This window comes from Strix aluco, chromosome 11 (assembly GCF_031877795.1).
Source record: "Strix aluco isolate bStrAlu1 chromosome 11, bStrAlu1.hap1, whole genome shotgun sequence".
In the NCBI taxonomy this organism is placed as follows: domain Eukaryota; kingdom Metazoa; phylum Chordata; class Aves; order Strigiformes; family Strigidae; genus Strix; species Strix aluco.
In genome coordinates, this window is record NC_133941.1 from 18013273 (window position 1) to 18040591 (window position 27319).

General features: G+C 38.0%; 1 protein-coding gene across 2 annotated transcripts in view; it reads right to left on the minus strand.

Moving 5' to 3' along the window:
* Positions 1-27319, minus strand: part of STIMATE (STIM activating enhancer) — a 37926-nt gene that overhangs the window by 6382 nt on the left and 4225 nt on the right. For both annotated transcript variants that reach the window (XM_074836422.1, XM_074836421.1), the window contains exons 2-5: positions 12319-12367; positions 10447-10542; positions 6639-6760; positions 631-743 (exon numbers count right to left, since the gene is read on the minus strand). In XM_074836422.1, the coding sequence (XP_074692523.1) occupies positions 631-743; positions 6639-6760; positions 10447-10542; positions 12319-12367 (380 nt within the window). The remainder of the gene's footprint in view (positions 1-630; positions 744-6638; positions 6761-10446; positions 10543-12318; positions 12368-27319) is intronic.

The following is a 27319-nucleotide window of genomic DNA, read 5'->3' on the forward strand; positions in this document are numbered from 1 at the left end:
AAGTTCCATCTTTAGGAAAACTTAAACAGAGCAGAGTTTTACAAAATACACAGTAAGAAGACAGTTCCTAAAGTAGTCCAGAGCATACAACAGTGACTAATTGTTTTTAATGGACTGTACCACCACACACCATCACTGAGTACTACATTACACAGATACTATCAAAGTAAATATTTATCCAGTCATCAGCAATGGCTTCACTAATCCATTGCAAATTTCTAAAATTCTACAGTTTAGATCTATCAACAAGGTCAGGCAAAGAAAATTCTTTAAAATACTACAAGAAGCAATACAAAATAGCTGTAAGTAAGGGTTAAAGGGTTAAGAAAAGGAAGAACCACTTAGTAGCTTCAAGAGCACTCAGACAAGGAGATAGAATAAAATTTTATATATTGCAGTATATAAAACCCCTCCAAAATATGACAGGATATTTCTGGCAATGGATGCCAGAAAGCCTTATTAGCAGTATCCTAATCAAACTAAAAGAACATAGTACTACCAGAGTTAAATGACATTGACTGTAGACAGTTTCGATGCTTGAACCAAACCAATAAACACTATTAGAAGTCTACTGCTTTACAGCTTCCACCTGAAATTAGTTTGCCTGTAAAATGCTGTAAAAATACAAACCTCTTTCCACTGAGGTATAAGAAGCACAATAACGATGATGGTTTTCTCAAATATCATAATCACTATGTACAGAGCACACTGGCCCACCCACGCACCGCACTGCACTGGGTCACCTGCAAGAAAGAAAGGTTCAATATATGCATAGGGTTGGTTTTATTTCACAGTAAACATTTTAGCAAAGCAGTATTAGAAGAGGCAGAGCAGCTATAACCTCTTAAAGTGCTTTCTCTAATTTCTGTAGTGCTGCTTCTTCTCCTCCCTCAGCCTCATCCCAACGTTCCAAAAGTATCAGTTAGAAACTGAATATAACAGGACTTCATCCAATTCAGCAGTACCTGGTTATATGCTCACTGGTTTACATAATCTGATGAAAGCAAGACAGATATAGTTGCATTCCATTTGTTTCTCATCAAATTGTTATTTTTGACCCACTATGATGAAGTATTAAGTTTCTTAAAAGGGAAAAATTAAGGGGAAAAACATATTTCCCTTGAGTCTAAGTAGAAACGTGATGATTTTCTGCCATTCTCCCTAGGCTACCTCAAACAAACAAAAACTTATGTAGACTATTATGCTCTATTAAAGCAAGGAGGGGAAGAAAAAGAAAAAAGGAACAATAGGACTGGTATGCCTAACAAGCTTTGCAGATGAGCTCAAAGCAGCACTTCACTGGAAACCAAAAGGAAGCTCTGGTGGGGGGTGTTCGCTGATTAGCCTTCACAATAGTCTTCTGCAACATCTTCAAAGGCAACTTAAAACTTTTAGCCTGGGGATAAATAACGGGCAGTGGAAATTCAGATGCCTTTATGTATTTGTAACACAATGGATAGTTTGCTACTTCCTTTTCTGGAACATTTCTGAAAGGCTTTCAGTATTAATACTTGGCAATAGTCTTGAGACTTACCATTTGCTGCTTAAATGCTACAAAGAGAAACTGATAAATCAGACTGGAGTTCAAAACAAAGAAAACTTCCTAAACAAGTTTTACAGTAAAAGCTAGTGATCAACACTCAACAGTCCTAGCGTAAAACAGTTAAAATGCTCAAGTGTTACAGTTATATACTGCAGTTTATGGCTTCTGTTGTTAAAAAAAGAAGTTAGAAAATTGGAAAGGGGAATCAGCAGTAATTCAAAGTTAAGCAACCACAATTCTTCTGAAGACACGTGGCCTGAAGTAAATTTGAGAATTAAATATTAGCAATTAATTTTTTTACTCCACATTTTTATTAGCATTTTCTAGTTTTTTTCATTAACTAGCAAATACAAAAAAATATAATCTAGCTTTAGCTACAGACTTACCATTGAAACTTTACCCGTTTATTCTAAGCTCTTTTCCAACCTGTATTTAATTCCTATAAGCAAAGACAGCTATAGCAGTTTCGCATCTTCTCCAACTCTGTCACATGAGATTTTGTATGTTCAGAAATTGTGAAACTCTGTATTAAGAGTGTTGTGCGCTATCACCAGTGAACGTTTTGTTCCACGATCTTTTTGCAGGGAAGGGCATGTTTTTTCTGGTATATGACTGAAATTAGAAGTTGCGTATATTAAATTCTACTTGGGGATTTTTGTGTGCCCTACTGCATCTACAAAATTATCTCTCAGCTCTGATTACAAGTGGGGAGAACAGGGATGTTCTCTACTTTCAATTTATCAAGTCTTTTGACAGTGTCCCAATAACATCCTTGTAGAAAAGTTGTGGAGATATGGACTGGATGGGTGAACATACAATTCTAACAAAGGAAGAAAGCTTTCACAATGAGAGTGGTTAAGCACTGGAGTAGGTTGTTCAGTGGGGTTCTTAGATCTCAGACCATGGATAAATTAAAAACTGGACTGGATCATGTCCCAAACAACCCACTTTAACTTTGAAGTTAACCTTTCTTTGAGCAAGAGGTTGGATTATATGACCTCTGGAGATCCTTTCCAACAAGATTTTTTCTACAATTTTATAAACTACTCAATTCAAGGAAAAAAGAAGTTACTAACTTCACCACATCCAGGAGATGCTCCCAAGACTATCTGGGACACCTGTATGTTCAAAAATTCAATACACAAACTCAAATTAGAACTTTAAAGTTAATGTTGAAGCCATAAAGCTCTAATTTAATTTCTCAAGTCTCTGACAGTGTCTCTTGAATTCTGGTTTTACAACTGTCATGTATAAATTACATGTCTAGAATAAACTAGCAAGTCAGTAGAAATCTTGTTACTGCAAGAAAAGTGCATTAAGACTGAAACTGAAAATTTCTGAATCCTCAGCAGTGACAACTGTGGCAGCATTTTTTGAAAATGCTGGGCAACGAAAAAACTAGTCTATACCATCAGCCACTTTGTAGAAGCACATTCGTAGATAGCTCTTGAACAAAATACCTGTGATTCTTCTATCCTGTAACTTCTCTGTTCTTCAAATCCTGAGAAATTTTCTTAAGAAAATACAAACTCACAGAACTACTCCAAAATATATTTTAAAAAGTTTTGAAGTGCTATCTACCCTATATGGCTATAAGTGAGTTGCTCTGCAAGTTGCAAACAAAGAGCTAGAGGGAAAAGATGCATCAAATACAATTTCTAAGCTTTGCCATCTGAGAAGCAAAGACAAGCAAAGAGACCACAGCACAATTTAGTTGCCAATGAGTTCATTGTCACCAAGGGCGATTTAGTCACCTGTTTTCTACTGCAGCAGCTACAGTAGCCTAAGACAACAAGGGAAGGAGAACGGAGGGAACATTCTTTTCAGTACAGATCATGACTGCTTTTCTCCTCTTTACATACGCAAATATATTAACTGATTTTGTGCTTCTATTGAAATCCAGCCGCTGATGTAATGAATCTGAAAATGCAAAACTGGAAATATGAAGACAAATCTAATAAACTTAAAAATTCTGACATAAAAAAAAGCCCTTGAGGGAGTGTCATGCTACTTTGTTTGTAAATCAGCATGCAGTGCTGTTTTGCTGTACAAACAGCAACCATTTATGAATGCTGATATTTTGGTATCTATTCTTTCCTTGAGGCATTTATGCTTAAAAACTATCCGCCATATAAAGAAAAGGCTTTTAAAACCAGCAGGACATTGCTATTTTTGTGACAGCTTCAAGTAATGAATCACCAGGGATCAAGTAATAGAGCTAAGAAAGGAAATGAGCTCACAGTGTGAATTAACTTGAGACAAATGATTATTTAGGCTCTAGAAACACAAACAACATCACTCAATCACAAGAAGAGACTTGGGGTTTTTCTTTTTTTTTGGGTGGGGGGGTGGGGGGCTCTTGTTTGCTTTCCTACACTTGCAGATAAACTGAAATCACACTGATCTCCGAGCTGAGGACTTGACTTTACTACTTCATATAAAATGCCATGAGCCTCTGATACCTTTTAATAAGCAGACACCTCACCAGCCACATATGCTAAACATCCATATTTAACTTCAAAATACTAAGTCTAAACACACTTGTGACCCCACAGGACTGCATTTTAGTCCCCTCTTCTACCCTTCTTAATTTAATTATTTTAAATAATCTTATGAAAAGTAAGACAAGAGTTTTCTTGAGGCCAAAGCGCAAAATTTTAAATAAAATGGTGATATGAGGGTTTTCATTTCAGAAACAACAGTATTACTTAACAGAAGAGGGCAGCAAACAATCCAATGTAACCTGTCCTTTTTAGACGGATTTCTTACATAGGGTCTAACCTGGCTGCACAGCCATTACTAATAACTTTCCATCTGTTATCTAGTTCTCTTTATACCAGAAGCCTCTCCCACATAATTAACGGAAACAAAGATTTACAATATGCTTTTTAATAGTCATTATGTAGCTTGATTAAAAAAACAACACACTAAGGTCAGGACAGCATATTAATGAAGATATAGAGAAGAAAGTCACCAATAAAATGATCAGATACTGGAAAGAACAACTAAATAAGGAAGATTTATATAATTTCATACATCGCTTATACACACACAGAAGAAATACTTGATAAACAAGTTTAGGCATTTCAGATTTCCTAACTCAAAACGACAATAATGGATGAGTCGCAGACCACCTCCACAGCAGAACACATTTAATAAGTTCATTTCTTGGTTTTAAGAGTTTAGCAACTGTAGTCACAGATGCCTCATAACTAAAATAAAAACAGATTCATTTTGGAAGTCAATAAGAGATAGAGAGAAATTTCAGGACAGTGAATATATTCCCCACATCCTCCCATCCACACAGACCGCTTATTGCTAAAAGGAAATTAAAATGTCCTTTAAAATTATACAAGAAAAAAACAGAATGCTATTAGGAAGAAATAAAATCTAGTATTTGACATGACTACAAGTATCTATCTATAATTGTAATAGATACACCAAGTTTTTTTGCTCTGAGCGGAAAGCCAATTTTATATGGGCTGAAAGCTGCTCAAACATCTTTAAATGGCTTCAAGCCAAATGAACAATCAGAAAAGGGGACTTTGGGTAATAGGCCTCAAAGCTCAGTCAGAAGGGGTAGCTCAGCAATGTCTCAGTTCTTTCCTTGCCCTTCTCCCTTCCCTGGGCATTGATGCTTACCTAATCCCTTAGAGACCCAAGTCTGGGCACTGATCTGGAGGAATTATTTACTTTCCTACATATGGTGAATTTTCTGATGGTTTAGCTCTCCGAATCAGTTCCCTGAAGAGTCAGATATGCACCACTCCAAGGAAAAGAGTGGAAATACTGCACTGTGCCATGTGGGAAAAAGCAGATAAACAGGGTTGTGGCAGTGCTGATTTAAACAGCTGAAATGGTCATAAACCGTACCCTAAAAGACACACTTTAAATCTACACAAATCTAACAAAAAGCGCCCTAATGGTACAGGCAGTTATTTTTCCTAAGATAGAAGCTTGTCATCATCTCTATTTTAAATGTCTGACTTTAAAGCTAATAGCAATTACTGTTATTTGATTTAATTGTAAACTTCCCAAGCTTTTAAAGTACTGCAACTTGGCAAGGCCTTTATTTATTTCTTCTTAATTCTGTCAGCCACTTAAAATCATCAAAAACAAAGAAATCTACCAAACCAACAAACTACCAATGATAATTATGAAACTGCTGTGAAAGCTTTTACTTTGTTATGCAAACATTATTTAAACTTTTTTTTTCCCCAAACCATGGGCTTTTTTTGTTTGTTTGTTTTCCTCTGTGTTGAAGAGCCATAGCTCTCTTAAGGCAACCTCTCCCCCCATTCCTATCTCAAGAAGCTTCCAATGTGAATTTTAGCACCTATACAGGACTTCCATTCCCAACCAGCCAGACTAAGCAATCTGAAAATAACAGGTTGAGCAGAATTAATTGTCGATGTTGAGTACGCATGATACTCAACTGCACCTGCAAATCCACAATTTCTGCAGATCAGTGAACTTCTGTGGCTAACATAATGGAAGATAAACCCCAAAACTTCACGGGAAAGTGATTTCACTAGTCTATCCCTTAGCCTGTACTAAAGATGTATGCATTTTTCATCAGTGACACAAGCCCTACATGCAGGGTTTGAGTGATCATTACTTGAGGACAAACACAGGCCATCTCACCCTTCTCTTCACTGAAGGTATGTGGTTGTTTACTTTAGAGAGGGCTGGCAGAACTCAGCCCATATCTTCACACAACAGCATGTAGTTCAGTGAAAGCTTTAACAGGAAATGACCTACCAGCTATCATTTATTTAAAAGGATTTCAGAGTAAGTTTATCATACCATTATTTTTTCCATGAGATTAGCAAATATTATAATTTCTTCAATCAATTCTAAAAAAAAAAAAAATAGTCAAGCAATTGTCCCAAACTCACTAAATGCTTAGAGAATTGCGGAGCTAACACAGAAGGTGCATGCTGAGATACAAAACTTAAAAGAACCCTCATGACAAGTGAAACATTAAAATTACTACTATAATAATTGTATGATTTTAAGATGAGTTAACGACCAGCTGAAATACTTTGAGATTCTATCCTGAAAATCATTTCAGTGCAAGAACAGAAACATTTACCGTATTCACCAAAGCGAAGGGACTCCCACTGCTGCCATTCCACAATGCTGCTGACTGCACGTATACCAATGTAGATCAACAGCATTCCTAACGTAGCATCTAACAAGAAGTTGATAAGGTACCTGAAAGGAAAAATGTAAAAGAAGACAAGGAGCAAGGGTCCATTTTCTACAAGTTCAGTGTATTTTAACACCACGATTGGTAAGAGATGTGTATAAATGTTGAGAAGTCACAGTATTGAGAATAATAATTTACGCACCTCCGTAATTACTTAGCCTAAAATTGAAATAGTTTTAGAAGAGTCTCAGTATTTTGTTTCTGTCCTTAAAGTTAAGCTCCAACTACTATTTTTGTGAACTCTGGTGTATGCATCTGCATACTCTATATAAACTCCAATATTCATTTTACTCCTTTAAATTAAAACCAGATTTTCTTTTTACCATTGTGCAGCTTATTCTGCATGGAAAACCTGTATTCGAATAAAATCAAAGGAATAAAAGGAAAAGGAATAAAAAGAGAAGTTATCTTAAATACACCTCAAGGAATTTGAAGGTAAAAACCCAATTGAAACCACTTTCATTCTGAGGGGGAAGGACACCACAACTAGAGTTTTTCTTGCTCAAGGGAGCCCCCTCCTAGCCTCAACAAGGACAAATGTGCAGTGGAACACCATGCCTACAGAGTACAGTCACTATCTAGGCCAAATTTCAACCTACTTAGTGTTAGAAAGAAAAGAGATTTACTTTCCTGCACTTCAGTTCTTGTCTAATAAACATTCGAAATAATCAGGAACAAGCCTTCCCAGAAAAAAACACAACCCAAACCACCCCTCAATGGACACACAACTGTTGCACTACTAATTTTATTGTTTCAAGAGAAGCTGCTGGGATCTTACCTATAATTCAAGAAACCAGAGATTACTGTGGGTTTCCAATTAATTCTTAGATTCATTAAATGGTGCAGCTGAAATTCAGAGCATTTTGTAAGTCAGCTTCGTTTATTTACTATCACCAATTTTAGCTGAGGAAAACAGCAACTGAGAAAGAGCCAGATATAAGATGCATAGTAAAACCCTGTTACTGAGAGATTCTTATTTGGTAATTCCAAATACTTAAGGTAAACTCCATAGTCTATAGGAACTGCAGGGATAAAAATAGCAAATCAGAGGCCTGTGGGCTTCTGCTGGCTGTGGAGACAAATCCATGCGGACAAAACAGTATCAATGTGGAAAGTGAAGACAGAATACATGCATTCAAAACAGTAAAGGAGGAGCTGTTCTGACCCTCAAAACCCCATTCAAGAGCATCCCAAAAATAAAAACGAAGCAGACATGCCTTGCTTCAGCTAAGATTTACCCATAAACTTTCTAAAAAATACTTTTCTAATAGTTGTGTGTCAAATCAGAGTTTTAACGAGCTTCGTATTGACAAACATGAAAAATCCGGGTTTAGTGTTTGGCAGAGGAAACTCGGCAATTACAAGTCCACACAAGTCATTTTAAGGCCACAAGGGGCTGCTGTAAGTCTACAGCAGGAAGGCAGCCATCAGGAGCAGGGAGAAGAGATGTGCCAACACCTACTTCACATCAAATTACAGCTCACAGTGCAGGCCAAGTATGCCTGATACTCCCAAACACGTCAGGCTCACTACACGTAGGCAACATGCTCATTCAGCGATGCACTGCATTAACCCTGCTCACATGTAACCTGTGCACAAACAACAAAACAAGTTGCTGTCACTATGAGATGAATGCATTTGGCTGAGAATTCAGCGCGTTAAAGGCTGTGTTCATACAAACTTCCTGGTGTATTGCATACAGCCAGCTGAGTACCCTGCACTACAGAAGAAAAGTGCTGCTTGTTTTTGCTATTTAAAATTCTTCAAACAACAACCCATCTGTCAAGATGTTTTAACAGATGTTTTATCAGCTTTGATATTACCACACACCTGCCTGAATTACAGCACTACATTCCCAAACTAACAAGTGGAACTTCCAACTGTAGTTCTTTCCAAGCTTTGAACAACAATGTTTTCTAAAACTACATTTTCTGGTTCTGGTCTGAAAATAACCCACTAACTACAAAGCAGGAAAGAACAGAAAACTATCTACGTTTGAATATGCTAAGTAAAATTATTCTTATTTAAAATCAGACAGAAACATTGCTTTTACTCACTAATTTTGACCCACTTGCACACTTAATATATTTTTCCCAAGAAAGGACAAGTGGCTTTGCTTAATACTACATGCTACTTTTTCTGCTAACAAGGAGGACCTGCACCCTTGTCTGAGAAATTATACAGCTCCACATTGCAATTTTTGTTATCCCTAGGACAGTGAATAACTGTTCTCTACATCACCCTCTTGTTTTGTGTCATGTTACACTTACACGAGAAGTGGTATTTGAAAATAAGTTATGTAGGTAATATTAATACATGTAGAAAAGAACGCACATGTTAGTAAACTTTTTATTTTGAAAACTCAGCACATAGTACAAATTTATTTTTAATTTTAACATACCATAATAAACTATTGAGCTTTAAACACTGACAATTTTAGACATGCTTTGGTTAGCTTATTTGAATATATACTTTAATATATAAAATGGAATGAAAGCAATTTGCATCTGCCAGTTTTTGAATCTATCAGGAAATTCTTAAACCAGTAAGCAAGGAAGATCCTACAGTGATGCCTGGTATTCTTGAAACTGTCGTAATTCTAATTTAAAATTTACAGTTTTTATTTATTAATTTAATTTATTTTATTAATTTATTTATTTTATTAATTTAAAATTTACAGTAAAATAAATGCATCTTCCCTACCAAAAATCTTAGTGGTGGGAAGAGAAAAACAGTGTTTTACTTGCACATTTATAGCATGCAGGAACACAAAAGAAACTGAGGAGGAATAAGGGAAATAAAACAGGCTTGTGAAGCAACACAAGCATATTCCTTGAGCTGTGTAGCTCCTTTGTTTACCAAAGGACAACAGTGAGCAGATGCCATTGAAGGAACTGGATTGGTTTTAAAGGGCAAATTATTAGGCTTTTAAAAGTAATTTCACAGCTTCTATTACCAGGAATATGTAAGCTTCTTTGAGCATGAGCCCTATCAAGAACAAACCCAAGCAATTACCATTTGCTTCAGGAGCTCCTGTAAAGAGACTGACGGGGTCTTAGTCATAAAATCTTCAGGTTTAATATACTACAGTGAAATGCTTATCTACTTAGTCACACTGCTCCAAGCGTGACATTGCAAAATTAATTTTTGTACTAACTGCCTGGGTACTGAGCAAGATTTCCTGCTTTTAAGAAAACGAGAATAATACTGCAGTAGCTAATGTAGGTTTTAGAAGAAAATACAAGCATTAATGATTTTTGCTAAATATCCCTGAAAGCAACCTGACTTTATATGAAAGTCTTGCTGTGGTAACAATGCAGTTAGAGGTCAGTGTACACAACTTTATATTCATTTCTTTTGGTCCCTAGCACCTCCTTCAGTAAACAGTCTCATATTACAATATGCATCCTAATTCCTCAACTGGAGAAGAAGTAGTAAGAGTTGGTCTGAAAATATCTATATACAGCCCAGAAAAATCTTTCCCAGGTCCTGCCATCCATGAACTTTTGAGCGGAACTCCCAACTTGATTAACCTTGATTAACTAAGCTTAACCACAGGTTTTTGAAAGTGATTGACTTTTGCTATGAAAACTGGTTTCTCAGCTCTATTTTGCATCATTGTTCATGTACACCATCAAACTCAACTGCAGAACTTCCATAAAGACCAATTATTCTGAAATTAAACACTCACAGTGAACAAGGGTCTTCTTCTGTAAGGTCTGATAAATAGACATTTGCGAAGTGGATGAACAACATCCCTATGGCTTGCTTGGAAGTATCTAAAAACCTGTATAGAGTAAAAACAGTTTTTAAGACACACAAAACTGTTCAGAACACAGTCAGACATTGCAAATTTATTTTAACTGAAATTCCATCTCAGTTACTCATTTTCTCTTCAAAGGAGAACACCAGAATGATAAAGTGTCATGGTATTTAGCTTATTTAACAATGTTCCATTTTAAATTCTGCCTTTTTTTTTTTTCTTGAATACTGCTACAATAAACCAAGTCGTACTGACTTGAAACCTTACCACTGTAAATTTAAAGTCTAAGGATAACTTCTTGGTATCATATGCATTATCCAAAGAGCTAATCCTCACTAAACCTAGCTAAGTCTTTAATAACCTCCTGTAAACAATGAGTATCCCAGCCTCGCTAGATATTTCAGTTCTTTTATGTTTATGCATTTTTAGCAAGTATATGGCTCAGACAAAAAGAAAATCTTCATCACGTGCTTGTTGGTGAACAATTTAGTAGCTGGCTAATGAGTCCCTTATCTACAGTATTTTGCTAAAAAGCCAACATATTTTTCACGTGAAAGCATGAAGTGGTCTCACTAAGTTTTATCTGTTGTACAACAGCTTAGACCACACTGTAAAAGAATTACAAACCTTGAAAGCATTATCTCCAAAGCAGATGACAGAATTAGACAGAAAATAGCTTGCTACTTACAGGGAAAACATAAAAAAACACTTAGGTACTGATTCAGTATTGACTCCAGCCCTTATCATTGTTTTATCATCCTTTGCACAAACCCAAAAATTCCAGAAGATATTTTATTACATGTTCAATATAGGAATCATGTCGAAAGTACTCTGTAGGCAAGAGTGTGTTCTTTATACAGACCAACACCCATTTTGCCTGTTGTTTCCACGTCTAAAAAGATCCAAACAACTTTTTATGCCCAAATTCATTTCCTCTCCCTGACAACTTTGTCTTAAACTTTATTCTCTTGCGTTCATTGCACGACATACAAAGCAGAGTGTTGGAGATGAGGCAGGAAGCCGGTGAGTTACTTATCTAATCAGTAACCATACTATAAATAACAATCCTCAAGTCCCAAAACAAGGGCTATCACTGCACTTCTCAGAATTTCAGGCTAAGGTAGACTGTAGGTACACAAAGATTTTGCATTTATTTTTTCAACAAAATAAAGGTCAGGACTAGTTTTGAAAAGCAGCATTGTGAGAGATGAATTTAAACCACTGAAGTCTTCAGCAACTGGAGTGACAGTTTAACATTTACACCAGTCTCAAAGCTAGTACAGGTTATGTTGGCATGACTACAGCCCAACAACTTCTAAAAAGTAATAAAAACAAATATACTTTTCATACTTGTATTCTTTCATGGCTTACGTATTTATATCTTTTACCATCCTGGTTTTTATCTTATACATAGTAGGATAGCAACAGAACATGTAATTTTGTTTAAGCCCAGCTGAGAGCTTCTTGCAAGCCTATGTAAGTTTGTAGATGTACAGATGCATCTTAGGGCAACTAAGTTTCCATCAGCAGGAAGAAGTACAACCTGAAGCTTTATGCCTCAATGCACATCTTCGTACAGATTCCTGGTTAGTAAGAAAGAACTAGCAGAGAAACACAAAGGAAGTTAACTGTTTGTTGACTCATGTATTTTGGTAACTTTTCTTGTTCCTCACTGTCAGTCACCAACTTCTTGTCATCACTTTTTTTCCTTTTTTTGATCATCATATGCAAACAATCATTCCTTCAATTTCTAAAACACACAAGAAAAAAAATTTAAGAATAAAGCATGCAGAAACATACCATATCCTCCAGGGACGTCTTTCATGCTTTGGTTCTCTGAAGCGTTTTACTAAGAAGAAAAAAAACAGTAATTGAAGACAATCAGTGAATCCCAAAGCTACAAGTAAAAGCAAATAATCTTCCAGAAACATTACATTCTTTGATAAATTAGATCCTACACAACTGTATTTCACTTTATCAATCTCTAAGGATACATTTTTAAAGAAACTAGCTCGCTTCTATCACCTTCAAGTTCCCACAGATCTGACTGCCAATATACCTCACATGAAAAAATAATCTATTACCGACCACCATTTCACTGGCCTTAGCTTTTATGACCGCCCATCCAGAAAATTTAATTTCCAATAGGAAAGCAGGTATTAGTAAAAGCCGTTTCTTTTGCTCACTGGAGACCAAAAGTCAAATTGCAAAGTATTCTTGCAATATTAGGGCCAATCTGTAATACCAGAAATAAATCAAATAAATTAGTAACAGGGCAAATACATTCTCTGGCAAAGTATATTTATTTTATGGATGACAAATAAGACTTTTGTGGGCAAAGTGAATTGCAAAAGGAAAGCACGACAGATTTTTTAGTCAGATAATCCCTTCACAAAAAGGTTGATAACTTTTTAACATACTAAAAACTCAAAAAAAATTTCCAGTATTAAAATTAATGCCAACTATCCAAAGGCAAAAAAACAGATAAATTTGACTATTTCAATCTTGATACAGTTTATCAATATAAATTGTTTGGGTATTTGATAGAAAGCTCCTCTGCATATCCACAAAGGAGAGGGAGCCCAAATCACACCTTCCCCGGCTACTCCCTGGTCCATCCCCACAAGCCCAGAAGGAGCAGAAGCCCAAAGGCTGATGGGGCAACACAAATTACAGACTTGGAGGAAGGGGTGGCTGTCCCAGGAGAGCCTCAGCCCCACTGGCCAGGGGTGACACCCACCCTGGGGAGCCAGCTCTGGAGCACCGTTGGGAGGGAGGTGGTCAGTGCATCAGGGTACAGGACAGGTATGGGATGCAGAGGAAGTGTTTTGGGATTGCACAAGACTTACTATGGGTTGTTTAGGGGAGGAACCAAAGGAGGGAAAGGGAAGGATGAAGGATCTAGCTGACTCATGGAGTAACAAGTGCGGGAAAATAGAGCGATAAGGGGATTAAAAATAGTCGCTTACATGTAAACAGTGGATTGTCCATACACTTGTACTGTCTGATATGCAGTTTGTCCTATCTTCTTAGGAAATTCCATTTCTAACTCTTTCTGGGCAAGAAAACCTTTTTCCCTACTGGGAACACATGCTCAGCTCTGCCACGGGTCAGACCTGGGGCAGGGAGCTGCAGCAGCCTTGCCTCTGCTGGATCTGGCCTGATGCCGTAACACAGATTTATTTTCTGTTACAGCTGCAAGATACTAATTCCTTATATATCCCAAAGACAGAACAAAGATAACAGGGTAATGGAAAACCTTTCCACTAAGGATGAGTGTAGTATATGGGTTTCACTTCCTTCTTCCATTCAAGGTTCAGTGTCACTCACCAGTTCCTTCAACATAAGTCTTGAAAAATAATTATTTAGGCTCTTATTTCAGAAGTTATCTTTAAAAAAACAGTAATTTTTAAGCCCCGATTCCCCTCCTCCCCTTCAGCTTGCAGAGATTCTGTCTTAAAACTCACAAACCGTAGCAGGTATAGGTCAGGCAGAACATCAATAGGTATTTTAACTTGCTTCTCCTGGTATTAGTGATGATTTAAGTTTCGAATAGGATGCTGTATATAACTTATGCTTACCTCACTCACAAGGCTCTAAAACACATTTCAGTTTATGAACCAGTCACAACCTTTTCACAAGTAAGGCAATTTACCCCAAAGCCAACCATCCTCCTACAATACAGCATTAATTACCCAAACACCTTAAAGTAAATAAATAAAATTCACCTCCAAGGTGGAGGGGAAGCATTTGCAGGGAGCACCAAGCTAACAACTTGCCATTTTACTGTCTGTCAGTGCTTCTCACAGGAGAGAGAGTAACTGTGTTTCAACCCCATATAATACCACCATTAGAAATTAAAAAGTGACAAGAGGAAAAGACTGTACATTTACACCAAAGATAAAGTTGTAATAGCAACATTTGCCAGCAGTTTTCTCTGTGAACAGCACGCCATAAATATAAAACTTCTGTTAAAAATGAGCAACATGCAGCTAAGTTAACCAGTTTGCTCTTTATGACAAGTCCTCTCCAGTCACACTATGCATTACTTTAATTAGTGTCACTTTTGCACAACAACAGAAAGCCACAAAGCATCACTAAATAAATGCAAGGAGCAGAAGTTTCAACTTACTCTGGAGTTTGTGCAAGATGCTTTTCTGCAGACAAAATAAAAATTAAACTGGTAAGATCTGCATACTTTGGGCGGGGGGGGGGGGGGGGGGGGGGGAGGAATTCCAAGCTTAGGCTTTTGTCTATTATTATGAGGAAGTTGTATAAGCCTGCGGATTAATTTCTTTCTCTAAAGCATTCACCAAAAAATCATTTTCAAAGAGCATATTCAAAACTAATTCAACTAACACCATTTCAGATTTTATCCATACTGAGAAAGGCTTCAGATGGTCCATGTTTCTCTGGCCAGTTCTGAAAACATAACATTTCATTTGAGTTAACATTACACAGGAGAGTTAACTTTGAAAGCCTCTACAGATTTCTTTCAGGAATGTATTAAATGGCTGATCACACCATAAACTTCTACCCCCCAAATGAAATGAGACAATCTGTTTAAATGCTTTAGGAGTTGCTACCTGGTGAATATGTACCTGTACATTTGAAAGCCCAGTAGATCCATATGAAACAGGGTTGTTTTCTCAGTCTAGTTTCTGGCAGCTCTCTATCCATGAGCACCAGGTATTTCTAACATACACAGATACTGCCAGGTATTTTCCTACATACCCCTGATGCAGTATCCAGGTTATGCTGCCTACCCAGCACAATATACTATCACATCAGAGTGGTTGAAGTTGAGAGCAATTTAACTTCTCCCCCAGCAAGGGAGTGCATTTTCTGGATGGCTGTTGACAGCTGGGGCCTTCCCAGTAAGTAAAGTGAGCAAAAAAGCAACAGCCTGTAGATAACCACACCGGTAAGCTCAGGGTCCATAGCATGTTTGCTATTAATAAATTAATTTTGCAACCAAAAGCCAGCATTTTTTCAAATAAAGATTCTGTAAATTTTTTAAGCATCTATCAAATCGGGGAGAGGAAAGCAATATCTTCCATTTGCCCTCCCTCAAAATATGTCATGATTGTAGATGCTCTCAGCCCCACTCACAGTTTCTCTTGGCAGTCTGCATTGCCTCACCGTAAACTCAGAGACATGCACTGGTGCATGTGTCTGCTGACAGATGGATCTCAATCTGCCAACTTCTCACTGTGAGGAGGTGGTACCACTCCATATGCTTCAATTCGGAGCGTTATTCTCGCACTAGCAAGAATTCACCACATTTAATATTAATTAACTAATAATGTTCAGAATTTCATGCTGAATTACAAATGAAGAAAGAAGTGCTGCTTGTTTATACATTCAATGCCAGAATTTTTCAGGAAAGGAAATAAAAGCATTTCTGCCAACGAGCATGTGCACTGCCAGATGGACAGATAATGGATAAGCATATAAGGCAGAGTATTGCTAATGCAAAATTCAAGTTCATTAAATTGTCTTCCCATTTCATTGAAATTCTGGAAATAATTAATGCCAGAGTACTGTGGAAGGGTTTCTAACAGTTACTTTAACATAGGAGTTTCGCAATCAGTATTCCACAAAACTGAGGACTCATAGGGAAGAATAAAGGCCATATATGAGAACAGAGACAAGAAATAAAGTAAAGCCTCTCCGAAGTGGCAATATGAAAAGCAACACTTGAATCTGTACTTGGAATTCAGCCCTTCTTTCTCTCCCTTCTTCACCTCCTCAAAAAGTCCCACTGGAGGTATTTTGCTGATGTGAAGTAACTTCAATATGGATTCAAGAACTCCAAGTTTCCAGATGGCTGCTCTTGTAGCAGCACAAAACTGGCCCAACTCAAGCGTTTGAAATGTTTCTATGTATCATGTATTATTGCATTTCTCAGACACATGTTCTGGCAGTTCACAGTAAGAATCTTTCTGATTCCAGTAAAGATTTAAGAAGATTTCTCTAGCTCATCAATTTGAAATTCAAAAAAAAGGAAAATAAGCTAAAGAATATTCAATGTGTTCGATGTCCTCTGCAGCTGTACTACAATAACACTGCTCTTCTGATGAGTGAATTGGGAATTTCACTTGTATTTCTAGTGCTTCTCAAAACTTTTTCAAAAATAGGTCACAGACAAAGCATGTTTTGTTTCTGGAATGGGCTGCCCAGGGCAGTGGTGGAGTCCCCATCCCTGGAGATGTTTAAGAGTCATGTTGACATAGCGCTGAGGGATCTGGTGGAGTTGAGAACTGTTAATGTTAGTTTAATGGTTGGACTGGATGATCTTCAAGGTCTTTTCCAACCTTGATGATTCTGTGATTCTGTGTAAGCTTCCTACACATTTCTGTCATCAGACCCTAGCAAAGCAACAGCTGAGCTAGTCAGACAGAAGAAGAAAACCAAAAGGAGGAAAGGTTAGCAAGGATAAGGTCACATTTGCACACCCCACATGCAAACCTGCTCATGCGCGTGGGCAGCTTCAGCAAGGACAGAATCGGACTCTTCTCGCAGGTGCACAGGCAACGGGCACAAGGAAACAGCCACAAGTTGCAGCCATGGAAATTCCAGCATGATAGAAGTAAAAAATTTCTAATGAGAGCAATTAAACTCTGCAACATGTTTCCCAGAGAGGGTGCAGTGACTCAGTCTCACAGACCTTGAAAATTCACCTGGACAATGCTCTGAGCAAGGGAACATAGACTGGCCCTGCTCTGAGCAGGAGGTGGGAACAGGTGACATTTGGAGTTCCTTTCAACAAAAATTGATCTGTGAGTCTAAAAATCATCTTTCTGTGATATGACAAGATTCAAGCCAATTACCAAAGTATGGCTAACTAAAAGTCACCCACACATGTATATACGTATGCACAGAATTTAACAGTGAGAAGTGTGCTGCAGTTTGAGCTTCCATACAGTGTTATATCACGAGACTGTTGAATCTCCTCCAGCAGGTTGGTTTTACTGGGCTTCCTGAATAAGGTGTTGCAACCAGATAGATCCTCCCACACAGCCCTCATAGTGCAAGACTTGTGTGATCTGTGGGGTTACTTTGATATTAATTCACATCATTTCCAACATTCAAGACAAGTATTAAAGTTTCCAGTAGAACACTATTTTGCTAATAATGTATGGAGCAACATCTGAAGAGTTAAACCAAGCATTAGCATCCAAACTCAGAGTCAGATGCAGAATTTCATATGGCTACTCTCAGGCAACTGAACTATTTTCAGAACATTTGGTTATCAGGAGAACATATGCATCATAATTTGATCCTGCAAGTTATAACCCTGTAAAAATCTTGTCAAATCAACTACATATGCAGGCCAGATTTCAATTTTTTAAAGTTTTATTTAGGAAGACTGTCAAAAACACTGTTCTGCTTGTTAATATCAACACTTTTCCCACAACAGTGGGAACCATGACTGTTTTGAATAAGCACATGCACACTAATAATTCCTGAAAATTCACACCACCATGGAACAACAACTATACGTGAATTTTATATTACCCGTGATCTTTATCATACATTTGAACTTACCATCCTTTCCCACTAAAGCAAAGCTTTTAAGAGGCTTGTCTTGCAGTTTCACTTTATCCTCCCCATTATTTTCTTGGTAGCAGCAAAGAGGGAATAAGAAATTACAGATTTCCTCAAAACAGAATTTTCCTTTTTTAAATTAACTTTTCAAGAAACAACATGCCTAATGAGAATGGGCTAAAACAATGCCTTACAAGAAGGTATACCAGTGTGTAAACCACGTATCACTTGACTGCCAAAAGCTTTTGTGACACCTAAGAGCTCAGCATTTCCCTATATTCATAGTTTAAGAAAAACAGGAACATGGAGGGTGGGTGTGTTTAAAGAGAGGTAATAAATGTGACTGCAAAAAAGGCCAGAAGAACCAGCTTGCGGCTCATTTTTCCACACAAAAAAGAAAATGCACTGTGTTCTCGGTAATTCAATTTTTGCCCAACTGCAATTCTTCCTTGGTTTCCTATGCCCCATTAATGACAACTGAGATACTCAAATACAGGGTACCTTGAAAGCCTGCTGCTTATCTCCCTACACAAGAACCCCAAAGTCCTTCACTGTATTTTTGCTTAATGACCTAGACTTGCCAACGCTCTTGGACACTAATTATACTAAAGGAGAAATTATACTGGATTGGAACAACTGATTTCCAGCTATATCCAGTGGTACAGCTGTACTGGAGAAGGATACCAGGAACCATGGTTTCTTCACGATGAAGACAATTACGGAATAAGTCACTCATAGGAAAATTTTGTTCGAGTCGATGTTAAAGACTGACATACTATGAAGTGCATGAGCTCACCTGCTTTTCTCTCCTGCAAAAAGGATTTTTAAAAACTTCTGTAAGACAGAGAACAGTATTAGCCACGCAAGTACCCAACCTCTTAATTCCACTGTGTCCTTGGCCTCACTGGTTCTGTAGAGATACGTGTGTAATTAAGAACTTGTCCATTAAAGATGGTCACCCAGGGAGAAACTTTATAGAAACGCTGGACACAAAGGTTAACGACTCAGCTAGTTAGTTATTCAGGGACATCATAAGACTAATGATTCAGTGTCTGGACAGCCATGTGGTACCTGCAAAACTGCAGATCTTATCCAAGTCTCTTTGTTCCAATGGCAACAGTTAGAATAACGTTGTGGCTACAGTTTTTAGGCAGCAAAAACTTTGCGACAGTTAAATGGGTCTGACTGGCACTCTTGTTAGAGCAGAGAACAAGGGACTTTGTTTTACTGCAAAGTTAAATACGCTAGTGCCGAGCATCAGCCAAGCCCAGCTATCTCATGACCAGGGCTCTTTTGTCTCAACACAGATGACATAAGACAACGGAAAATGATGTGCTAACACTGGATTTCACAGAAGTTATCAAATGCGCAGCAATGCTCGCTGGATAAACACTAGAGAGTTCAAGTTACTGGAAGTTACCTCTAAAAACATTTACTTCCTACCTGCTTCCACACCCAGCTAAAAACCTACCTGTAAATTTTGTCCCTACAAAGGTTTTGTGACAGCTAAGGAATGGCTATCACAAAGTGAAGCTCCCCTTCACAGTGCAGGGGAGGAGAGAAAAAAGTATTATCAGAAAACAAACAAACAAATCAACCAACCCCTGCTACCTGAGTTTTGAAATAAAACAGACAACGTTGCTTCTTCAGGAAGAGCAGCCAAATGCATTACATGAGGTTGGTGAGCTTTTTATTCTTAACACATACATATTTTAAGCTCAAAAAAATTTTCCAAATGCTTAGCTTGTAAGATTGGCTGGGGGAGACACAAATAAGTGGTATTACCTGTTGCATACAACTCAGTCTAAGACAATTTCACCAAGGCTGATCTCATGCATCCTGGTAGCACATGACAGTGTGGTTCTGACAGAAGCATTAACTTGGCTGTCAATAAAGGAAACAAATGTGTCTTAGTAGAGCATGCAGCCATCGGAATTGAGCTTTTTTCCTTTTCGAAATGTAAAGCTTGCTTTTAAAATAGCCAAACTAACAAAGAATTAGACACAAGTTCTCGCTCTCACTTGCTAACCTATTTGCTATCTCCTCAGCGAGAGCAACACTTCAGAAGTCAGAAAATGCATGAAATACACATTATGTAAACAAAAATATTCAGCCCTTTACTTCCTGAAAGACATGTCAATGCTAGAACAATACTAAAAACAAAGGTTGCAAGTAACTGCTTTAAGAAGTCTAATGTAAACAGCACAAGTAGCTTAGGAAATATTTATCCAAGTATGAAAGTTATAAGACAAGATTTGATCTCAGAGACAGGCATTTGTTGTATTTGCATTATAGTATACGTAGCACTGTTGGGTCAAGGTGTGGTCTATTTGAAAGGTCACAATAAATCAGTTTCCCAGGACTTTCAGAGACAGAAGCATATGCCACTCTGTTTCCTCAACAGGTAAGAGATAGTTAAAGCAAAGCAAATCTAAGCCTCCACTACTAAAAGTGCCTGTAAGACTGGCTTTAGAAGTTTAATACACAGCCTTCTTGCAACTGCTTTTATACTCTGATCCAGGAAAAAGGTAGGTTGCTAGAAAAACAGACAGCCTGTTCCTACCATCCGATACATACACCTAGTGAGAGATGAAAAATACAGCCTGTTGTGTTCAAGTGGATTTTTTTTTTGCTATTAAAAATAAGAACCATTTGGGAAACATGAATTATTTAGTATAAAACAAACAGAATCAATCCATATTAATGTGCACTAAGCAGCAATTTATGATTCACAACACCATTTTCACATACAGCATTCACAAGATTACTCAATAATACATGAAGGTTTCCGAACGTCATTAGTATGACAACAGATATCAATGAACTTGCAGTCATTCAAGCCAGTTGTTTTAAACCAGCTCTTGGGAACTGGCAGGACTGCCAAAGCAGAGCTACAAACTCACTCATCATTCATTAAAATATTAAGCCAGTAACTGTAGCAGTTTTAAACCCAGAAAGCAAACCCAAACCATAAGTTCAGATCTACACAAAGAGAATCTAAAAGGAAAACTGTGTTTCCCTTTGTAGAAAATGATAAAGAATATATTAAATCAAGGAGGCCAAAGGTATATGTACACTCTATGTTTAGAGTTCATTTAAAGTCTAAATAGCTTTGCTTACCAGATTCATTCTTCCTAGGCTGCTGAAACTATCAAAGCATTGAATTGCAAGACACACTTTCCGTAACACCAACTGTTTCAAAAAGAACAAAAGATACACAACCTACTTTCATACGTTCTCTTCACACCTGATCAAATATCATGAAAGGAGAGTCAGTGACCAATTATGCAGACTTCTTCGATACAATGTATCTAATAACTAGGTATTCACAGCATAAATTAAGTTTCTGAAATCAAGATGAGAACACGTAATAATTTCCACATGCACAAGCATTCTTTTTAATGACAAAGCCTAACACTTCTTAACATTTAAGTTTCATAAAAGCTTCACAACACCGAAACCTAACGCCAGCACTAAAAACATACTGCCATAAGAAATATCAAGTTTTTAAGATCAGACGGAGGAGGGTGAGTTTTTTTTCTCCCCATTTGATTTCAAAGCTCGTTAGACTACTTCATCTTCTAACATTACAATTACCTTGCAAAGAAAGCATTAAAACCCTATGCATTGCACTGCTAGTCACACTACCTGCCTCAAAACAAGAAAGTCATACTGGAAGATGTTGCGTAGTAGCTTTTCCAGCACAAGTAAGAAAGTAAAAGCAATTATTCTAAAAAGGAATTAAAGTTTTAGAACATAATCTCTTCAAAAATTATTAGAGACAGAGGACACATATTGTGAGCTTGTTGAATAGTTGTTTGTAATTTTAAAGTCATTTTTCTTCCATGGGAAAAAAAAAAATATGTATTTTTGGCAAACAGAAAAAAATAACTAGAGTGGAACAACAAAAAGCAAGCAAAGGTTGTTTCTGTAAGTACTCATTCAAGCCTGTCCAAAATTCCTAAGATGAACCCTATAAAACAGTATTTGGCCAAGTTCTGAGCATTTAAGCCCAGGACAATGATTTCTTAAGTTTTACCAGTTACCAAAATTATGTCAGTCCTATATTTGATACCCTTAAAAATTCAGGAACTCCTCTCTAGTTCATCTCTCACTGACAATTTCTAGTTACTTCCATTGGCCCATCTCTTTCAACAGTGTCAGTGGAGCACAGCAATGCAGAGCCCTCTCAAAAAGAAGTAGTATACAAATACACTTCTTGTCACAAATCTTCATGTCCCAAGCACCTTGCAGCTTACAGGCCAGCTGCTTCCCAAGTCGTCCTGAGCTCTATTTAATGCCCTGCGACCAGGTAAAACAAGGAAACGTAGTAGTGTGTTCCTCTTCTCTCAGGTGAGCCAATACATATTAATCACTACAAGAAGAGAAACGTGACAGAAGTTAAGATGACCAAAGTCAAAACATTTCAAATTACAAAAACATTCGATTAAAAAAAAAAAAAAAGCGGCATCTAGAGAAAAAACCATAATGACCAATAGAAAAAAACAAGTTTAGCACCTTCCCTGGGATGCCTTTTCCCTACTCTCTAGCTCAGCATGTCTGTGAACTAACTTACACCTGGAACTATGAATCCAAACCATGAATGTGAGCTATGAGGAATTTGAAATGTGAATCCATTTTAGCATATTTTCATCCTCAACATTCATTACATATGACAACATATGTACAAGGTTATGACAACAAATATATATAAAATGTGTGATTCAAGGTCAGTGGTAGAAAAACAGGTCTTCAGTATCTTGAGCAACAGTGTGAACAAATTCAATTATTCCTGATTAAATCCTAAAACCTCATCCCTGTACCACACTACCTGCAGTCTCATGCAAGCTCCAAGCTTATATTCAGCCTGCCAGTGAGATTTAACATACTAAGTTTCGTAGGGAATACATTTGGCTGTGATCAAGAAATCTCTGAGAATGCGAACCATTTCCTACCAACAGGCATGAGAAAGCAACCTGATTTTTCATTTCATCAACAAAATCCACACAGATAAGACCTTGTTAAATACCAGTTTAAGAATGCAAACTTCATTAACCATGAAATTAATATCACTGCAGAACGCAAAAATGCACACTGTGTATTTGTACAAATCATCTCCTTACAAATTTAATTATAAAACACTACTCAAGAACACATTCATTATGCATTTACAGTTAAACAACAGTCTAGCTAACAGTCCAGAAGTTAGTTCTAATTAAACACAGCTTCAGAGTTTCTGGGTAATTTATCATTTTAATAGTTTATAAATGTCAACATAACTTATCCTTTTTCCTAAACATTTCATAATGTGAATGACATGCGTAATTATACTCTGAACAATCTTATCTGGAGTACAATTATATCCAGCAATCAGCTGAGTAATAAGAAAAATGTAATACGTTCCGAGCCAACAAGACGAAGAAGGGCATCAGACAACAATGAAAAGTGCAACTTGCAGATTATTTGTCTAAATTGGTGCCTTATTTTTTTTTTTTCTCCTTAACTTTTACTAGCATGGCATTTCCAGAATAGTTGCTGCATTTAGCGGCATTAAAATATTAATGACCTGACACAATCAGGACATTAAGCCACCTAATAAAGTGCTATTACAACCTATACCCAACAAAGAATCAGACATCTTGCAAGCAGTTTTAATCAAAACACCACGGAAATGTAGTTTAAGCGGGACTAAACATTATGAAAGCCTATTTCTCCTATTGTCAGTAAATGCAAAGACACATACCTACATTACAAAACAAGATTGATCTTCTGTTTTCAAAATAGAAAACAATTCCAAAATTCTTATTCGTAAATTCATTTCAGGTTATTTGCTTCACTTAAAGGATCAGCTGAACAGTTCCCAACACTATTATTACTTGCTTTTGTACAACATGAAATTTGTCAGCAAGAGTTGTCTTTCTGGAGAGCTTGTAATGGACAGAATTTATCCCAACTAGATACTTCATACATTAAGAGTACTACAATATTAGCATGGTAAAAGAAAGCAATTTAATTGGCTAATTTACCCACATGGTTGCATTTTTTTTTTTCTGCTACGGCTTGCAATGCATCTCTTACTTTTGTCTCAAAACACAGATAAGGATGTGGAGACACTGAAAGGACTGATGATTTATTTAAAACAAAAAAGAAGTTGCCACGTAACATAGATGCAAGCGATACCTCATCATCCGGGGATATACCATACTTGATCATTATAAGGTGTAATTTACTTGGCTGTGACCGAAGTGACCTCACATGGCTTTTCTGAGTCCTGCAGCCACAAGCAGACGCTTAACCTGCAGAATAATAGATGCTATATAGCCCACTCACATACTGGTCATTACTAATTACCATGGATTGGGCCCGAAGGAGCAAGAGGCTAAGACACCTTCTTTCTACTACCATCACCCCATCCTGTTTCCTCCTTGCCCTCCAGCTAGATGGGAGGGGATTGCACAGCCAAACCCACAGACTGACTGTCAGGGAAGGACATAATTTACTTTACAGAGGCAGCCCTTAACTATAAACCCAAGCCCGAGCCCAAGCCCAGGGCAGCGCTCCTGGGCAAGGGCAGGCTGGCTGAGGCCCGGCGGAGCTGTCCAGGGTCCCCCCCAGGGGCTTGCCTGCACCCCGCGGCCACCCGCTTATTTTCTGATAGAAAAGTGCTGCTGCTTCCATGTTCTGGATTTCTTTCCCCATTTCCTCCTTTTTAAAAATTTATTCTCCTTTTGTTCGCCCCCCCCCCCCCCCCCGATCTTGCTTTTTAGCCTAGTTCCATAGCACACCTTACCAGGCTGCCGTTACCCCATGAGGGATTCATCCCCATTGCGGTGACACCCGCCAGTGGTCCTTAAAGTCGTTTCAGACCGCCTAATACTAGGTAACCCCAAATACACACTGCAAGGCAAGTTCTGCACATATCTGGCAATTCGCCAGGAACCTGCACTTGGGAAGAGTTCCCGGAAAAAGAATAAGGTGCATTCTACAAAGTGTGATCCAGTGCGTAAGAATATGAAATATTCTATTTGTGATTTAAAACTTCAATATGAGACAAGTTTTAAAATCAGTTGCCCAAAGAACATCTCCAAGGTGGTCCTCAGGAATTCACATCAACATTACTGTGTCACTCCGAGTGAATATGTACATAGAAGAATGGGATATTATCAAGTCAAGATAAGTCTTTTTAAATAATGCCTTTCTTAATAAAACACCACCTTGCTAGCAGGCCACTGCCCTACACCTTAGGAAACTGCCATGTTTCTTAAGGTCTAGGGCAAATAACTTTGTTACTGTTACTCAGAAGCCTGTATTTCACTGCTGATGTTGGGATATCAAAGCCAACTCCCTGCCATTTTCTCATTTTTTAAATCTGCTCAAGCAGAAAGCAAATTGCTATGGAAAACAACTGAAAATCATATGCTTTAGTTCTTTTGTATCTAACAGTTTTCTTTAAGCTTTTTTCTTTTTGAAAGGCCACTAAAATGACTTAATTTCTTCTCAAGTCCCTGATCCCTAGAACATTATTCCCCATAATAATACTCCCTTACTTTGACAATATGAAATAATTCCTCTGAAAAGCGTATTTTTGCTAAAGCATTCTGAATTCTGCTAAACTACTTGCTAAGATAGCTTATTATACAAATAAACATTAATTTTCCTTGCTTGGCTTATCAAGTGGGAAAATGTGCTGTAAAACTGTAAAGTGAATGGACTTTAAGTATGCAGTTTTTAAGGTACTTCCTTTATGACACTGTAAGCAGATAGGACCTTAAAAAATAGAAACAGATCTTATAAAATATATTTTTTTTAGCTGTGACCCTCAATGGCAAGCCTACCTACCCACTTATCCACTGCACCTGTCCAGAGTTTAACAGAGAAGCTTTTACCCTTCTTCGTGTGAGTAGAGACAAACTGCAATAAAGCCATAAAAAGGTAACAGTCCCACATACTTTGATCTCCTTTACAGCATGCATATATATATATATGTACATTCTCCACAGACAGACATGAACCTTCTACCTGCAGAGGATCAAATGAATCTTCTATTGAAATAATATCATCAATACAGAATCACAGAATCATCTAGGTTGGAAAGGACCTTGAAGATCATCTAGTCCATCCGTTAACCTAGCACTGACAGTTCCCAACTACACCAGATCCCTCAGCGCTATGTCAACCCAACTCTTGAACACCTCCAAGGATGGGGACTCCACCACCTCCCTGGGCAGCCCATTCCAATGCCTGACTACCCGTTCTGTAAAGAAATACTTCCTAATATCTAGTCTAAACCTTCCCTGGCACAACTTGAGGCTGTTACCTCTTGTCCTATCACTTGTTACTTGGTTAAAGAGACCCATCCCCAGCTCTCTGCACCCTCCTTTCAGGTAGTTGTAGAGGGCGATGAGGTCTCCCCTCAGCCTCCTCTTCTCCAGACTAAACCCCCCCAGTTCCCTCAGCCGCTCCTCGTACGACATGTGCTCCAGACCCTTCACCAGCTTCATTGCCCTTCTCTGGACACGCTCGAGTCATTCAATGTCCTTTTTGTAGTGAGGGGCCCAAAACAGAACACAGTAATCAAGGTGCAGCCTCACCAGTGCCAAGTACAGGGGCAAGATCCCTTCCCTGTCCCTGCTGGCCACGCTATTTCTAATACAAGCCAGGATGCCATTGGCCTTCTTGGCCACCTGGGCACACTGCTGGCTCATGTTCAGCTGGCTGTCAATCACCCCCCCAGGTCCCTCTCTGACTGGCAGCTCTCCAGCCACTCCTCCCCAAGCCTGTAGCGCTGCTGGGGGTTGTTGCGGCCAAAGTGCAGCACCTGGCATTTGGCCTTATTGAACTCATACAGTTGGCCTCAGACCATCGCTCCAGCCTGTCCAGGTCTCTCTACGGCTCATATCTAATTTTTTAGCTGTTCCCAAGTATCCCAAAACAAACAGCCACATTCTGACAAGGTATCAATCTTCTAACAGATGAGTTTAGTAAATAAACTACATATTCAAGCTGAAGTACTTTCAAGTTTGTGTCAGACAGGGTAAAGGGACTAGCAATGGGTTTTTGCCCTCCATACCTTTCTGGCAGTATGGCTAATAAAAACTGTATTATTTACAACTATGCCTACATTGTACACATGTGGGAATTCTGGGCTAACACCACCCTCTAATCATTCATTACCAATAAAAGCCTAACCAGAGAATGCTCAGAAGGTGCTTGGGATTACTGACAAAACACATCATATTACACAAAAATA